Source organism: Sebastes fasciatus, chromosome 18 (genome assembly GCF_043250625.1).
Source record: "Sebastes fasciatus isolate fSebFas1 chromosome 18, fSebFas1.pri, whole genome shotgun sequence".
NCBI lineage: Eukaryota > Metazoa > Chordata > Actinopteri > Perciformes > Sebastidae > Sebastes > Sebastes fasciatus.
Genome location: NC_133812.1, coordinates 5,631,401 through 5,649,495, shown reverse-complemented (window position 1 = coordinate 5,649,495; position 18,095 = coordinate 5,631,401). Strand labels below are relative to the sequence as shown.

Sequence of the window (18,095 nt, the reverse complement as noted above, 5' to 3'; positions counted from 1 at the left end):
TATTGTTGCTCTGCAGAAACACACGAGCTACTAGTTTTACCACATTTATTTCATGACATCCTGTCAATTCTACTTTTTTTATACCCTGATAAACACGTGTAAAGGCTAATATGTGTTGATGTGTTTTTTGATATCGCTAATTTTTTTAACTTCACAATCCATGTGAGTACCTGCAATTGGTATTTTACTGTCTATTTACACAATTTTGGTGATTTTTGGCCACGCTAGCAGCATGGCTCTAGGGATGGCAATGTCGGTCAGTCCATCACTTCAGACTGAAATAACAACTATTGGATGGATTGCCACAATTTGATACAGATATTAATGGTGCACAAAGGATGAAACCTGAGACTTCATCTAGTGCCGTGAAGAAGTAGACGTTTGTGATTTTGAGTGAAATGATCCATTAACTGTTTGATGGCTTACCTTGAAATTTGGTTCAGATGTTCATGTTCCCCTCCTTCAGATTAAAGCTGGGGTTGGTAGTGCTGTTCAAATACATTTTATGTTATATTTGTTGAAATTCTCATTACATCCCGACAGCAAATCAGTAAATCAAATGTTCTGACAAAAAAAAAAAAAGGGTCTATGCGCTGCACTCTGCCCTCTGAACACCCCGCCCTCTGAACTCCGCCTGTGCACTCATTGCACGTCACCAGTCTTCTAAAAGCTGCTAGTTTGACAGCTGAGAGTACTAACATGCCATGTTCATTGTTTAAGTTTAGTATGATCATTTTGGGGGAGTGGCTTTAAAGCGACTGTCGGTGTTGCCGACTTGGCGACTTTCTCTCTAGATTTAGGGACTTTTGAAGCTTTGCTGCGAGCTACTTTCGTTGGAAAAGTAGCTCGCTTAGTAGCTAAGGAGTTTGCAACACTGGGCTGGGTTTTTCGGTTGAATTATTTTAAAAATCTATAGCCTATTCTTGCTAGTATCTCAAGATTACCAACCCTTTAATTGTGTGTATGTAAATTTAATTTGTCCAGTAACGTTACTTTGGTTTATGACCAAACACCTGCAAAACACCCTTATCAGCCTCAGTTCTACTTAATGTTTAGGGCTAATTTGCATGTGTTAGCATGCTAACATGCTAAACTAAGACGAAGCTTATATTACACATGCTAAACACTCAAATGTTAGCATATGTCATCGTGAGCGTGTTAGCATGCCGACGTTTGCCTTTAGCTCAAAGCACAGCAGTGGCTCACTACGGGATCACAGCACCGCTAGCATGGCTGTGGAGTCTTTGTCCACATGAGTACCTGAAACTAATATTTTAGGTTATAAACACACCATTTTATTAATTTCTTCAACTTCCAAGGTCCCCTCTGCAGCATCGCTAACATCTGGATATCTATCTGTGCTGTGTTAGCTTGACATTAGCCGAAGTCTGATACACTTGAACAAATGGATTTTTGAAAATAGGCATTTTGTTGGTACCATTGGTTGATTAACTGGCTAAAATGTTGCCACTGGGCCTCTATTGACCCCTCTCCACCTCCAGCACCCCCACCACCCATCTTACATAGTGCAACGTACACTCACCGGCCACTTTATTAGGCACACCTGTTCAATTGCTTGTTAACACAAATAGCTAATCAGCCAATCACATGGCAGTAACTCAATGCATTTAGGCATCTTGATGTGGTGGAGACGACTTGCTGAAGTTCAAACCGAGCATCAGAATGGGGAAGAAAGGGGATTTAAGTGACTTTGAACGTGGCATGGTTGTTGGTGCCAGACGGGCTGGTCTGAGTATTTTAAAAACTGCTGATCTACTGGGATTTTCACGCACAACCATCTCTAGGGTTTACAGAGAATGGTCCGAACAAGAGAAAATATCCAGTGAGCGGCAGTTGTGTGGACGGAAATGCCTTGTTGATGTCAGAGGTCAGAGGAGAATGGGCAGAGTGGTTCGAGATGATAGAAAGGCAACAGTTACTCAAATAACCACTCGTTACAACCAAGGTATGCAGAATACCATCTCTGAACGCACAACACGTCGAACCTTGAAGCAGATGGGCTACAGCAGCAAAAGACCACCCGGTACTAGCACCGGCCACTTTATTAGGTACACCTTGTACGACCAGGACCTGCGATTAGGCAACAAAACTACTTGGTTAGGTTTAGGAAAAAATCATGGGTTGGGTTAAATTAAGTATGTTTGTTACGTAAAATAAGTATGTTTTTTACATAACTTACATGCATGGCATTAGTTAAGAACACTGACATAAGTTACGTAACAAAAGTAAGGTAAAACAATGCAGCGTTTGCTTGGTTTCACACGGGACACAAACAGTCTCCTGGGTGAAAGTCCAGTGTTTGTTTGACCCATCCTTCCACCCAGACTTCCTCCTTACGCTGAATTTTTGTCGCTCTCTATACTACGTCACCTGACTTCCTGAGAGCCCTGTACGTCCTGGCTCATAAATACGTTGGTTGTGTAAGAATTACAGTGCCTTACTTTTCGTAAGTACAAACAGTTAGTAGTGTATGTACTTTATGGTCTCAAAGTAAATTTTTAGTCCCTATATTTTGACACCAGGAGTACAAAATTAGCTACATTAATAATGCCACATCCACCTTAAATTCCCTGATGAATTGGCAATTTAGATAAATAAATAAAAAAATACCAATACCAACTGACATGCAGTGAACCTGGGACTTTTGGGGTCCTTGGGGGTCAGGGACAGTTGCCTTCTTTGACCTGTCAGTATAGTAGATAAGTAGTCATCCACACTCTGCTGTAGCATCAATGTTTCCTTGCAACAACTGGAAAATCTGGATTTGTCAATTGAGAATTTTAGCTTATGGATCATTTATTTGTCCTTTTGTAACACAAACCGTTCAGTGTTTTTTATTCCTCTAGAAATCTTTCTTTCATTCCTGTAACTTTGTCTTTAGTTGCCGATGTCCAGTGGAAACAGACACGCAAACATGCGTCCTTAGGAAACAATTGATTTTAAGATCAATAAGGTGACGTCTAGCCTGCTAGAAGCACTATTCAAACTGATGAGTGCATGAACTTTGGGACACAGATTTAGTAATGATTTTTACTATAACTTCAATTCAGAGAAATATAGCTCAGAAAGAATTGCGTTAATTCATAATTTAGTTTCATTTTGTGGGATCAGTTTATTTCCATCCTTGAGTATCTTACATAGGAAGAAGTGAGCCTTCAGACCAGCTGTAGGTCAGGTGGTGGTGGTGATGGGACTCCCTCCTCCTGAAGCTTTATAGGAGCAGCTGCTGGAGCTGTCTCATCCGTCCCTCATCATATCATCGACAGTCTTGTCCTTGTGGAGACATAACCAGCTGGTATGCACCTCTGTGGAGGAAGACACCTTCATAGAACACAGCACGGAGGATCTATAGACACCAGGTATGTCTGATTTTATCCATTGTAATACTGACCACTGCTGATTTCACTCAGATGGAGATAATTGACCCGTATTAGTCCAGATTATTGATAATGTTCTATGAGAGGACAGAGAGACAGAGAGCTATAGGGATCAGGATAAGAGTGGATCACTGTACTGTTATCATATTACATGGCAGATATTTTCCACGCAGTTGGAGATTGAAAAAAAATCATTTTCCGGCAACCTCCGCTGTTTCCTTCTGGCCAGTGACTCCCATGCAGGTGAGACTCACCCAAAGCAGACAGATCAACTTTCATCCAGCTGAAAGGTTCAGTTTAATTTTGGAGCTGAATCAAGTTCTTTTTGTTACTGTAACAAGTTCAAACATAGTTTAACAAAAAAAATCCTGAAAGTAATGCAAAGAAATAGGCTAAATACAAATATTTACAACCTAAAGTAAATGAAATAAGCTTAATTAATTCATGTTTCTAATATGTAATGGTATAATATATTTAATTTTCTCCCTGATTTCACATTTTAAAGTGCAACAGTTCATAAAACTTCAGTTTTAGTCTAGTTTTTAAATCATGCCAATTTCACCTAAATATCTCCAAGTAGTTAAATATAATAAAAGCTTTAACGCTCTAAAGAGTAAAAGCTCTAATCTGCAACGTAGCCCCCTCACCATTATATGTCTTCTGTACTCCTCCTCTATCTCTCTAATGGCTTTATTGCAGGTATTAGCTTGTGATCCATCGCCTGGTCTGGGTGAATGAACCATGGAGGGAGCCGGCGTCACTGTCTTCGGCACCGTCTTCATCACCGTTCAGAAGATCTACTACCCTCTCCTCTGCGTCATGGGGATTCCAGGTTTGTATCTTGTCATCCTGTTTGGTCTTTAGCTGTACGTGCTTGCGTCGGTTTTATCACTTTATGAGTTCATAGGTCACTAATAATGACATTATTATTGTTAATCAATCACTTTCAGCTCACTTTGTCCTTGCAGGCAGTAATCAGCAATAGAGAGGCGAAGTCCCCATCACGAATGAATGCTAATGTTGCCTTGTGCTGGATGTTAAAGGTGCTATTGATAACACTGATAACATTCAGCCACTAGATGTCGCATTCTCCCCTCCCCGTTCCATTGACTTCACAACAAGTCGTTGCCAGACACTTACCGTCAAATCTCAGCCATTTATCCGGGGGTTTTTTCACCCTAACTGACGACCCAGAGATTCCGAATTTGGACCCGCCAACATTTTTTAAATGATTAATTCGCAATCATAATTTTTTTCAGGAAAAGCCATATTTTTATTCGACACCTTTCTAAAGGCTCTGTAGATATAATTTATATTTTTTTTGATATTCGTCTACATAAAAATGTTAGCAATAAGACTTTTAAAATAAGTAATTGTTTGCTGATAAGATAATCTGCTATAACAACTTTATGAGGTGATACTATGTCAGATGTTGTGTTTCATCTTCTTTTGTTGCTGTCAATGAATGAATTTATAAAATCATTGGTAATACCTTAAAGTACGACCAGACAGGCAAATGTATCCATCTGAGCTTTTGTGTTTTCTCGTCTTCCAGCCAACCTCTTCACGTTCTACATGATCTGCTTCCGTAAATGTGGGATGTCCGACACGGCCATCATTTACCTGAGCTGTCTGGCCATCGTGGACACCTTCTACCTGGTGTGGGTGATCCTTTTTGACCTGACCCTCACCTTCTGGCTACTGCAGCCCTTCTGGCACTCCAATCCCTGGTGTGGCATCTTGGGATTCCTGCAGTACGGATCACTCTACAGCTCCTCCTGGATCGTGGTGGTGTTCACCATCGAGCGCTACCTCGTTCTCAGCAGCACGGCGGCCAAGCAGCACTTCTCCCAGCCCCGCGTCACTAAACTGACCTGCGTGGCTATCGTCCTGTTGTCTCACGTTGTCTCCGTGCCAATGGGCTGGATCAACATTGTCACACCTGCCAATATTACCGTGAACGGGGAGAATATGACGCTGCCCAGGTGTCGTTACCGCAATAAGGCCTACTCTACGGTTATGGTGTGGATAACTACCTTCCTCTCGGGGGGAATCCCCATCGTGTTGGTCATCATCTTCAACTACCTCATCGGGTACCATCTGTGCCGCGCCAGCAACCTCTTCACCAAAGAAGAGCGTCGCGTCATGCGTGGGAGGAGCACCAGGGGCATGTTGAGGAGGACCATCCTGCTGCTGGGCACCGTCTCCGTGACCTTCGTCGTCCTCAGCCTGCCCCGCTTTGTCACATACTGCATCCTGAGGACCCAGTACAACAACGAGAACTTCAACAGGAACGACTACCGCATCCCGATCAATGTGGCCGGAGACCTGTCCAACATGCTGCAGAACCTCAACTCCACCACCAACTTCCTGCTCTACTGCATGGTCAGCAGACGCTTCCGGCAGGAGCTGGTCCAGGTTGCTACTTGTAAGGCGAAGGCACGTGAGCTGGGCTCCGTCCTCACCCACACCACCATGAAGGTTTTCTCAGTGGTAGATCATAAGGCCTCGCCGCCCAGCGACCCCGTGACTGTGGTGCTGACCAATCTAAAACTGACAGAGTATAAAGGACCTGGAAGAATGGACAGAGATCAGACTTTCAAAATAGTTATCCTTTGAGCATAAACGTTCATTCTTGACCTTCGAAATTGTAGTTTGACAAAGTAACCTTAACTAAAGGCCCGCTTACTATCTTTTTTCAGGGCTTTCAACCACATTATATAGTCCTCAACGGAGGTCACGTGATGGCAACCAAGCCATCCCCACATAGGCAGTGAACACACTAGTAAGTGGACCTAGAGTTAAGGGAGCACACCTGAAACTTCAGCCACAGCTGATTTCAATAAGCCTGTTGGGCTGAACCAAGTGCTAGGGAAGAGAGAGGGGAGTGAGGTAGAGGAGTTTATTTGTTAAGTCGGCTTTCATTCGGTATTTATTCCATTTATCATGCATATTATTTAATCTGTATTATGTAATATTCATTTGTATGTTGTATATGTAAATATTAAGGATATATTGTACATTAAGTTAAATTGATGGTGGGAGTGGGTATGTGCCTTTCATTGTTGGTATGGACCACAGGCCAGGTGGGAACAGCAGTGGTGTGTGTGTGTGTGAGAGAGGGGGAATCAGGTTGAGTGTCACCTCAATCCTGGAATCTGATACACATGTTATCCAGTTTTGTTGTCCATCTGCCTGCTACCCACTGGTGAGAGTTGTTTGATTTTTTTGTAACTTGTCTAGAGTCACAAGTAAAAACCTGAGCTATGGAAAAATCCTTGCTGGTCTGTTGCTGCTCACTTTTCCACCACGCACGCTGTACACCTCAATCCTGCTGGTTTTCATCCTGGTTGTATTCATGGTTCCCAGACGATATACAACACTTAAAGGTACTAAATTCAATATCCAGAGCATTAATATAGCAGCAAACAACTATTTACTATATAAAGGTATTGTGGAGTAGACCTCATGGTGTCCTGAGCAGAGCATGAAGTCTCTGTCTGTGCTTTGTTTACATAGCCGGTCCGGCTGTGCGTGCCTTTTAGTGCATGTGAGTCCCTGTGTGTGCCTCATTGACTAGCTAATTGTCGCCACTCTTCACTGCGCTCATATGGTGGTTAGGCTACCTGATAACGCCGTCCATACCCACGGAGCCTAACGCCCACACTATAATGTAATTTTAGATGTATATTGTTTTTCTTCATAATTTTATAATATGTCTGAGGAAGATGTTGATATTCCTAACGGCCTCATCTTTCTCCTCTGTCATTAAGCCTTTGCATTTCCTGCATTATGTTACCCACTTGCTAGCTTGCAAAATTGTTAGCCTCTGTGGCTTCTAGACGCCGACAGTAACGTTAATATTGCCGTTGCTTAGCAGCGGCGTTCTCACGACTTAACCACTTGAACGCCGAGTGTACACAACTTCCCATGTTGTAAACATGAGCTCACGAGTTTAATTTGGAGGCACCATAAGTTAACATTATAATGTTAGCATAGAACGCTAACTACAACCTCACAGAACTGCTAGAATAAACTAATGAATGTGGATAAACTACTGTAACAATGGATGTGATCAAGTGACCGTGACAAGTTTTTCTCTGGTATGTAATTGTTGGTTCTGACTCATCCAGATCCTTGAAAATGATTGCTCATCCAAAACTGCTGCAGGACATTCAATAGTGTAATGATTTGTTCCAAATAAAATGTGAATACAATATGAGCAGTGCTGCTATTTATGTACATGTCAAGTCAATTGTGTACTTTTTGGACTGATTTTAATGGTGTTGCTTGAGGACTTAACATGTCGTCTTTTCCAACTGTTGGATGAAAATGAGACTTGCCACCTTTCAACATTCCGATTAACCCTGACAGGACACAGAATACCTGCTGAAGAAACATCCAGGCCGTTGCAGTCTCCTGCCTTATTTGCATAAATGGGTCACGAGGCTTCCCTGCTTTACATAGTGGCAATATTTCCTGTTTGCCTCAGAACAGGTTTGTGCTGTGGCTGAGGAATTAGCAGATCTGAGAAAAGAGGTAGGTGTGGGAGTACGGTGGAGTTCTGCTTTATGTAAATTCATACGGGAAAAACACTGGAAACTTTTGAGTTTTTATTAATCATTTAAGAAGGCATACCTGGCATACCTTTAGATCCGTGATTTTGACCTTTGTACTAGTTTGCAGCGACCGTGTTGCCTCTAAAGGCACATGTAGTGTTACACACCTATTGTAAAATGCTCCTCCTGACAGTTTATACTTGACCGTGTTCATTCTAATACTGTTCTATGCGGTAGTTGGTACTTCTTGGTAGAGACTTTAAAAGTGGACTTTGAATCTCTCAGTTGAAACTACACTTGTAAGGTGTGTCTGTGTAAGGTACTGTCTGTGTCTCTTTAAGTTGTCGTGCTCTATTACATTCCTGTAACGTTGTTTTCATTTTCACTTCACCAGAGGCAACAGACACCTTTTCTCCGAGACAAAATGGACTCTTTTAAAGGTATCAGACTCTCAGCACTCACACATCTGTCTAACCTTTTCAAAAATGTCTGAGCGAAGTGCACTGTTCAATCCTGTTTTCCTGTTGTTGCTCTTGTTGTCAGGACCGTGCCCTCATCGGAGTGTTCCCGTCGAGGTAGATGAGAGCATGACGTCCTCCAGTCTGGACTTGGCCTGGCCTCCCTCTTGCAAACAGTGCAGTGGACATACGGAGACCAGCAGAACGCCGCAGGAGCACAGCTACAAGCCAGCTGGGGGGGCGGCGAACAATGTGGACCAGTGGAGCCTCCCCGAGAGCACCCAGCACCAGCATGAACCCAGAGCGGCCTGTCATCCTACCCCCGAACCTCGTTTCATGCCCGCTATGCACTCGGGACTCATGAAACCCCTCCACCCTGCAGATGTTTGGCCTCATGGTTTCAGAGAGCAGGTGCCGCTGTATGAACAGGACCTCATGGATAACCACAGTAGAGGCTTCGCGGGCCCTTCGGACTGGCCCCAGGAACACTCTGTGGAGGAGGCAGAACACTTGGAACCCCCCCTCTCACTCAAGTCTGAAAGCTGTACCCACTATGGCCCATCGCAATACCCTGCAGCACGTATGCCCGGTCAGTGTCAGTGTTGCATTGTCATTAGGGTGGAACACCCACTTTTTCTTCTTCTCTACTTTCTCAATGCACAGCTGGTTCTGGCTGTTGTTACCTTCATGGTAAAGACCATAGACTGTATATAAAGATTATATACATATTATTATTACACAATATTATATACAGTCTATGGTAAAGACACACAAAAATGACAGCAGACAACAGTAAACCAAGATGACTCAGTCAATGGTTATCTTGTGTAGGCTATATGAGGACAGGTGGATGTTCATGGTGGGAGTTCGAGCATTCACATATTGTGAATTTCTATTTGGCCACCTTGCCTTCGGCAAAAAGTTCAGCCGTACCCGAGATTTGTCTCCAGTATCCGAGGCAGCTCCTTCCTTTAAAATCATTCTATTTAGCAAAAAAAAAAGAGCTAGCTAGCTTTAAGATCGAATTGGTACAAATAACTGTTAATGTGACACTAAGCAATAAGTTAGCTATAGTTTGCCCCACTTTTTTCATCAAAGTTGCAAATACTGGTGAAATCAGTTAAGAATTTGACAAAATGTGAGTTAAATCATACTTATACCCGAATGCATAGCCACTGATTTGACTGACAGGAACAGGACAATAAAGTTACTGAGCCAAATAAAAAGAAGTCAGTAGCTACTGGGCGTTCCTGTTCTACGTAAACCAATGATCTACGTGGCTGCGATCAGACTCTGCTGTATTATTTACTAATCTATATCAAGTTTTGCTTGTTGTTGAATAGGTGGGTCACACTGTTTTAATGAGCTCTTCACCCCTAAAATAATTTCATTTGTGTGGGTTTCAATGGAGACTTTGAGTGTCCCATGGCACTTATGCACTCATGCTCACGTTACCGCAGTTTCGCAAGTGTGTCGTAGAACTACGGTGGCCTTCAGGTAACATAAAAACGTGAAAGTTTCTCTCTAGAGCCAGTGTTTGGTTTCTCCACGCTGCATCCCGGACGAGCCCCCATTTGTTACAACCCAGCTCAAAGGTTGCAACAAAAAGGGGAGACCAGACGAGTTTTAAAATAGTAAAAGGCCCTTTTAATATGACACGTTAAGGAGAACTTTCAAACGGTTTTATGTTCTCAACAATGTTTTTTTCCCTTGGGTCAACATGTAGAATTCACCCACCTACAGCTTACAACCTACTGATGTTAAGCGTCTTGAAATCTACAATCTGAAATTTGTGGACAGACAGTTTTCTTGACTTTAACATGGATACCTCCACAGAAACTGAATGGATTTTTACCATTCAAACTGCATTTGAAACGTCCATTTCCCTTCGTTCTTTTGCAATTTGAACTGTGAAGATGGACCTTACTACTCTCTCACAATGAGGACGCTAGTAACATACGGATGACCCCTTTATATGATAGCCAGTGTCATTAGTAGTAGGTTAGAATTAGTCATTTTATGATATAATTATATGTTTTACAGATACTGATTATTATTGAATAATAATGGCCTTCAGGAACCTAAATCTGCTATTCAGATCACTGTGTTCCAAAAGTAGGACAAATGATGCTGCCGTGCACAGATCCAGTCATCACTACATCTGTGATGGATTTAGTTTAAAAGTTGCCTCCCCAACCCTGTTAGGTATCATCTGGCTGCTGCTCATTGTGTTTCTGTTGAGTCTGCATGACCTCATTACTGCTGGGGTTTTTTTTCTACTCCTCCATATCTCTCAGCAGGCCCCAATATAATGCAGGGGAGTCGTCTCAGACAGTGTGCGTGCTGCCCTCCAGCAAATCTGCCCCGTCACCATAATAACTATTATCCTTATAAGCGTGATTACCCAGCGGATCCATGCGAGGAGCCTCAACGCCACCAACAGTCGTGGTATGAGAACAATTCCTGTCCCGTGTGTCATTGTGATCTGATATTTTCAACACTGATTCATATAATTCTTCGCAGATGGCATGCATGAATTCTCAGCTTGTTTCTGATTATTTTCCCCTTCACAGGAATCCCCCCCATAATAGGCTGCAACTTAAAGATGCTCCCCATGGATCTGTGCCTCACTGTGTGGCCCCTCCTAGAGATGTGATGCATGAGGTCAGCGTGGATCGCTCATTCCAGGCTGGTCCAGGGCCAGCCACAAGGGAGATCAGGAGGACCATCAGCTTATCTGAGGAGTATAGTAAGTCACATCCATGTGTCTGCATGAAAGTATACAAAGCTACAAGCCAAGTATACTGTACCTTTCTGTAGGCCGGTAAGGCAAGAATACTTAATTATACTTTTCTTAAGTACTGTATATCTCGATCAAAAGATGAAGTACAAGTAGGCCTATAAGCCAAGTATACTTTTATGTATACTTGTCAGTACAAGCCAAGTATACTCAGACTTTTCTGTGTACTTGTCAGTATAAGCCAAGTATACTTAGACTTTTCTGTATACTTGTCAGTATAAGCCAAAATATACTTAGACTTTTCTGTATACTTGAAATTATGAGCCAAGTGTACTTAGACTTTTCTGTAGACTTGAAATGTCTACAGAAATGTCTAAGTATACTTGGCTTATACTTAGACATTTCTGTATACTTGTCAGTACAAGCCAAGTATACTTAGACTTTTTTGTATAATTATCAGTAAAAGCCAAGTTTACTTAGACATTCCTGTATACTTATCAGTATAAGCCAAATATACTTAGACTTTTCGGTATACTTGTCAGTATGAGCCAAATTTATTTAAGTATACTTTTGTTAAGTATATCTCTGATAAGTACATAAAAAGTAAACTGAAAGTATGCTCTCTTATTTTAAGTTTTATACTAATAATAGCACACTTGAATAAACTTATTTTCGGTAAGGGTGTGCACGCAACGTTCTTTTCCTGATCCTAAAGAATGTAATAGATACAGATGAGGATGTTTCACCAACCTTTTGTTGACAGGGAGCGTTTTCATCACATATTCACTGGACACAGCCAGAGAAATCCTTCCTTTCACCAAATTTCTGACCGATCAGGGGTTCAAACCAGCAGTAAGTCGTGTCGAGTCTCCATCACCTTTGATTCTCAGTGACTCTCCATACAAACACTCACACTCCTGCCTGTCTCCTGACAGATTGACATCTTTGATAATCCACTCCGAAGAATGGGCATCACCAAATGGATGGACAGCTTCTTGAATAATGTAAGTACGACTATTGAGTCTGAGCAGAGAATGAATCCCGTTTGTAATGTAGTCTTCTGCAGAAACTGACAATGAGATCAATGTCATGTTACAGAAGTCGGTGCTCATCATCGTGGTCATCAGCCCCAAGTACAAGGAGGACGTGGAGGGAGACGGAGACGACGACCACGGCCTGCACACCAAGTACATCCACAACCAGGTGAGAACTCACACAGCTGTCAACAACTGCGTGAAATATCACCCTCTGGTGGCAAGCTGATGACTTTACATGCCCTCCTCCCACAAGCCAATAGAGACAAGAGAATCAAGGCTTGTGGTCACACGTTAGAGAACAGACAAATTTCAACTCCCTTGCTCACATTTGAATGCCGTTGTAAAAAATAAGACATTGTCGTATGAACCTGAAGTGCCTGCCCAAACTAAACGGTTCTCATACGACCTGTGACGGCAATCTTGAACTTTGTCCAGCGATATATTTGTCAATTGTACAGTTAATAAAAAGAGAAATGCGCCGATGGAAAGCTGAAAATCTTGGTGGTGTGGTGTATTGGTTGTCATTGTATCATGAAGTCAAGGGGGTGATGTTTGTCCCTGAAGTGACCATGCTCCTTTTTTATTTGTTTTTTGTGTTTCGAGCAACCTTAAAAAAATTAAGAGGAAAAAAAAAAATATGTCTGTGAACTTCTGACATCTAATCTAATCAGCTTGAACACACCAAAACAATTATGCGATTTGAAACATACCCCATGTTTGCAAAGTTTTCCAATTTCAGGTATGTTTTGCATTTTAAATAGAAGTGTTTTCCTTATGATTGCAAGAGATTTCATTCTTGAACGTGTGTGTCTAATGTAAGAAACGGTGTGTAGTGTTTTGCAAGAAGTGTTTTGCAGAATTGCAAACTAAATGCAAAGCAAACTAAGTGCAAACTAAGTGCAAAACATGTGTTTGTACTTTTGGTACTTTTGGTTGTAAACTACATTTATATCAAATGTGATGTGTGCCATATGTGCCTTTTATTGGAAAAAAACAAGAACTTCCTTATAAAACATATTGGTCAAGCTCGCCCTCAGCACCGGGAGAGAAAAAGTCCTGGTGCCGGCCGTGCTTGTGTAAGTTTATTGAGGACCTCCTACAGTATAAGCACTGATTCTCATGTGCTCCTGTTGGTACAGATCCAAAATGAGTTCATCCAACAAGGCTGCCGCAACTTCAGACTGATACCTGTGTTGTTTCCTAATGCAACCAAGGTAAGAACCAGCAATACACAGCAAACACACTGAAGGGTCGCTTCACCCAAATCACAAAAAGAAAGAGGAAAAAAACAAGATTCTGGACACTAAAGAGTCAGCTCCCAGAGCTTTCAACCACATCCCACAGTCTTCACTCAGCTCCCTTCAGTGAATGAAGACCACATGAGATAACTGAGAAAACATGTTTTTGTGATTTGGGGTGAACTGATTTCAAATCAGCCACCACTAACCAGTACAGTAACTGGTATTACTGTAACTCAGTCTGGGCGAGTACTCATCCCACTAAACTCATCCCTATTCTTCTTCTTCAGAAACAAGCATTAATCATTCTTCTCAACCTTTGTTTTTCCAGTCTGGCATCCTCAGTGTTTATCAAGTTAACCAACTTCAGATCGCTTTATTTGTGTCCAGCTCTTTGAACAGGACCCTTCCCTCATATTTCCATGAACTGTATTCCTTTAATCAACAATTCCACAATTATTTGATTTGAAATCACTCAAAACTAAGACCTCCTATGTGTCGAACATACTGTATCGAGGTTCAGTGATATGGAACGCTCTACCATCTCATGTTTTAAGGTTGGCACCAGAACAATTAAGGAAAGCCGTTAAAGGTTTGTTTTTATCTCCCCAATGTTTTCCTTATGGATTATACAGATACAGAGAGCTTTATTTATCCCCGAAGGGCAATTCAGTTTCTGCAGTCCACCGAAACATATACACACATTCATACTGCACAATCATCATTGACAGAGGGAACACAGTAGGTGGCATATGGGTAGGTGCAGAACAATAAAAGTACAAGATTAAAAATTAAAAATCTTCGCAATAAAAACAATGAATACAAGAATAAAAACGAGACGAGATAAAAGAATAACGGAATAAATAAATAATTAGAATAGAATAAAGTGCCAAGAGTATTTGCACATTGCAAATTGTATTCCAAGAATGTACCTAATGCAAACACAGACAACCGTTATGTGGTTAGTGCAGATTATCTCTGTAAATTGCTTACTAATAATGAGTTTTTACTGATGATATTATAATGTGAATCTTAATTCCATTTAACTTTGTCTTTGGAATTTATATGGATGTTTACTAGTGTGTGTAATCTTATCTTTTTATTTTTATTTCTTCTTCTCTCTCTTTACCATCCTTTGTAATAATGTATTCTCTTTTTAAAATTGATTAAGGTATGTACTGGAGAGTGCCCTGATCGAGCCCCACAGAGGGTTTTTTGCACCTCTCCGTCACATTTGTTATTGTTTATGTAATCTCTACTTGTACCATTTTTATATGTGGAGACAAATAAAATCTAAAATCTAACCAAGGCAACAGGCTAAAATAAGCCTTTTTTCACAGCCAACATTTTGACGTGTGAAAAGGTCCTGGTGTGGTCTATGCTGGCGCACTGTCACACTGTCATGGCTTACTGGGACACCTGAATAGAACATGGCATATTGATGGCATATAGTAGCTATAGGCTATGGCTAGTTGTTGGATGCCAGTTATCATTGTTGTATCTTGGTTAAAATGAATAAGTTGCTCACATCTTACTTTAGGACATACCCCTTTAGCTGTAGCACTGACCCGTGGTGCTGTCTGTCTGTCTGTCTGTCTGTCTGTCTGTCTGTCTGTCTGTCTGTCTGTCTGTCTGTCTGTCTGTCTGTGTGTGTCACAGAGACATGTCCCCACCTGGCTCCTGAGCACCAGGATCTACCAATGGCCCCGGGACATGCAGGACCTGCTGCTGCGCCTGCTCAGGGAGGAGCGCTACATCATCCCCCAGCGGGGGGGTGACCTCACCCTCACGGTCCGGCCCCTCTGAGAACAACTGACGAGGACAGACGAGAAAAGAAAAGGTTGATTTTGTCAAAGCGTCAGCATGCTATAGGTATGACTTTGTTTCACATGATGAGGACTGTTAATACTGCAGCACATGTGTTTTCACAAAAAGTGTTTTCCTTTTGTTGCTTGTTTTCTGATATAACTTTGTTGTTTGTTCTGTTGATTTTAGGGCAAATAAAATAGTTAATCGCAATTAATCACAAATTAATCACACATCTTTTATCTGTTTATCAAATTGTACCTTAAAGGGAGATTTGTCAAGTATTTAATACTCTTATCAACATGGGAGTGGGCAAATATGCTGCTTTATGCAAATGTATGTAAATATGAGCTAAAAGAGGCTTAAAGGTTACATATTATAAAAAAGTGAAATTTTCATGTGTTTTTATTATAAAGCAGGCTTAAGTCCTATATAAATACTGTGAAAGTATCGAAACACTCAATCCACAGGGAAATACACACAGCCCGTATTCAGAAACTCTGCATTTGAAACAAGCTGTCAGGATTTTCGGCCCATTCGTGATGTCACAAATATACAATTTTAAACGTAAACATTCTAAATGTGTCCCAGTTTATTCCTGTTGCAGTGTATGTGAATGTCATCAGCTGACAAGAAGTACACATGGACCCAAACTGTTGCCTAGCAACGCAATTCTGTTGCAATTCCGTCAAAATGCGCTAAAACGGAGTGTTTCAGACATTATTATATATTATATTTTTTGTATAACAAGTTTTTCTGAAATGTTATGTTTAAATATGGAAATGAGGCAAAGTCTTATTAAATGTGCTATAAAATTCCAGAAGACAAATGTGAACATTGGATAAAGTCAAAAGTTTTTACAGAGGAAATGTTGGACTTCTCTTTTATCACTCCATAAACCAGAAAATACTATTAACAGCCATACAAAAAAAACATTTTTAGGAATAAAATGATGTATAAATATAAAAGGCTATGAATGATATATGAACAAACCCCTCTGTAAAAACGTTCAGAATATAGATAGGAATGAAACTGGAGAGTTTGTGTTACTGAAGTGGAGATTTCTGGCGCAGAGTCTGAGGAAAAGCTCATTTTGAGAAAATGGCATTGAAAGATATGAATTGTAAAATTCCATACATTTTGCACTACAAGTGAATAGAGTACCTAAGGCTAGGGTACTCACATTAAGACAATTATTTTTTGTATTACAAGTTTTTCTGAAATGTTGTTTAAATATGCAAATGAGGCATTATCTAATACTAACTGTTGGTGAATTTAGGAGAAATCTACAGACGCAAATAGACAAAGTAGTAAAATAAACATATAAATGTGAATTTTTGGTTGTTTTCTTTCCACTAGTATGAAAGAAGACATGTTATGGAAGCACTGAAGAAACAATGTTTTTGCCTGTAGTGTCTCCTCATAAAGAGAAACATCTTTAATTACAGCAATCAAGAAATATTAACTGTAAATGTTAAATCTGAAGACAATTGTAAAAATGGAATATGATAGGCAGACACGTTGGTAAATGGGATTTTGAAATACAACATCCTAAAGCTTTTTGTAATTTGCAATTCCACTTTAATTTTTTAAACCTTTCTTACGGACAGATTTAATTATCATCTTAATGTTTTTATTATTTAAATGGAGCTTATTAATGCATCATTTGAATGAGAATTTTTTTTATTAAATTAAAATGAAAATAAATTTAATTAAAATGAAAATAAATTTAATTAAAAATTTAAATAAATTAAAATTCATGAAATAATCAATCTATAATAGCTTTTTTAAATCAAGCAATTTATGAATAGATCATAATGAACCCTATAATTATTCCAGTATTTTCCAGTGTATTTCTTGGTAGAGCCTATGATCAACCAGCAGGTGGCAGCACAGCCCCAAATAACAACTTCCAGCCTGGGTTACTTCTTCATGGCAATAGCTCTGATTTCCATTCAATATTAGAATATGTTATTGATCATTTGTTTTCATGTTACTTTGTAATAAATGTCATTGTCTTAACTAACTGGTAAGGATCCATCCATCCATCCATCTGCAACCGCTTATCCCGTTGGGCGAAGGCGGGGTACACCCTGGACAGGTCGCCAGTCCATCACAGGGCTGACACATAGAGACAGACAACCATTCACACCTACGGGCAATTTAGAGTCAACAATTAACCTAACCTGCATGTCTTTGGACTGTGGGAGGAAACCGGAGTACCCTGAGAAAACCCACGCTAACACAGGGAGAACATGCAAACTCCACACAGAAGGGCCCCAAGCCAGATTTGAACCTGCAACCCTCTAGCTGTGAGGCGCCAGTGCTAACCACTGCACCACCGTGCAGCCTAACTGGTAAGGATGTATTTTCATTTTGACTGTGGTTAGTTTAATACGTTTAAGTTATAAAAAAGGAGTTCACGAAGGTCATGAGAGCAACATTTCGATAAGGGACCTGTAGACGGGGACAGTAAACATCCATATGTTGAACATTATAACTCCCTCGTAGTGTGGAACGCCTCCAACTGCTATCTTTCACCCTGAATTTTATCATGTGTGCATCAGTGTGCACAGACTAGTTCAACCCTGTCAGCCTGTTTACCGAACCTGACAAAAAACAAATGATTTGCTCACATCAGAGTGCATGAGGGGAACTCTGGTGATGTCCAGGCTTTTATCAGCTCCTGCAAGAGGGTGCTGTGTGTAAACACCGCTGCTGCCAGAACCAATAAATCCACTGTTTGTTATTGTTCCAGGACTTGCGTGCCACTTGACTCGGCCTTATCTGGTGAGGCCAAAGCAACCAGACACCGATATTCCCCCCAAAAAGGCCTGGATCCCTTATCCATCGGCCCTG

At 40.9% G+C, this 18,095-nt stretch overlaps 2 protein-coding genes across 4 annotated transcripts; both read left to right on the top strand.

Moving 5' to 3' along the window:
- Positions 1 to 3,228: 3,228 nt before the first annotated feature.
- On the top strand, positions 3,229 to 6,097 carry LOC141756155 (putative G-protein coupled receptor 139). Its single transcript, XM_074615687.1, has 2 exons — positions 3,229 to 4,230; positions 4,954 to 6,097. Exons 1-2 carry the CDS (start codon positions 4,140 to 4,142, stop codon positions 6,015 to 6,017), a joined length of 1,155 nt encoding a protein of 384 aa, XP_074471788.1. The 5' UTR covers positions 3,229 to 4,139; the 3' UTR covers positions 6,018 to 6,097.
- Positions 6,098 to 6,515: 418 nt separating this feature from the next.
- Positions 6,516 to 15,453, top strand: traf3ip2a (TRAF3 interacting protein 2a). Of its 3 annotated transcripts, none has more exons than XM_074615685.1 (11): positions 6,516 to 6,606; positions 7,773 to 7,937; positions 8,352 to 8,397; positions 8,501 to 9,004; positions 10,713 to 10,863; positions 10,989 to 11,164; positions 11,919 to 12,007; positions 12,091 to 12,159; positions 12,254 to 12,358; positions 13,332 to 13,406; positions 15,090 to 15,453. In XM_074615685.1, exons 3-11 carry the CDS (start codon positions 8,382 to 8,384, stop codon positions 15,234 to 15,236), a joined length of 1,332 nt encoding a protein of 443 aa, XP_074471786.1. In that variant the 5' UTR covers positions 6,516 to 6,606; positions 7,773 to 7,937; positions 8,352 to 8,381; the 3' UTR covers positions 15,237 to 15,453. The 3 variants fall into 3 exon arrangements, with proteins under 3 accessions (XP_074471786.1, XP_074471785.1, XP_074471787.1); XM_074615684.1 differs by having other exon boundaries at positions 6,532 to 6,787; XM_074615686.1 differs by having other exon boundaries at positions 6,533 to 6,787; positions 10,716 to 10,863.
- The last annotated feature ends 2,642 nt before the right edge of the window (positions 15,454 to 18,095 follow it).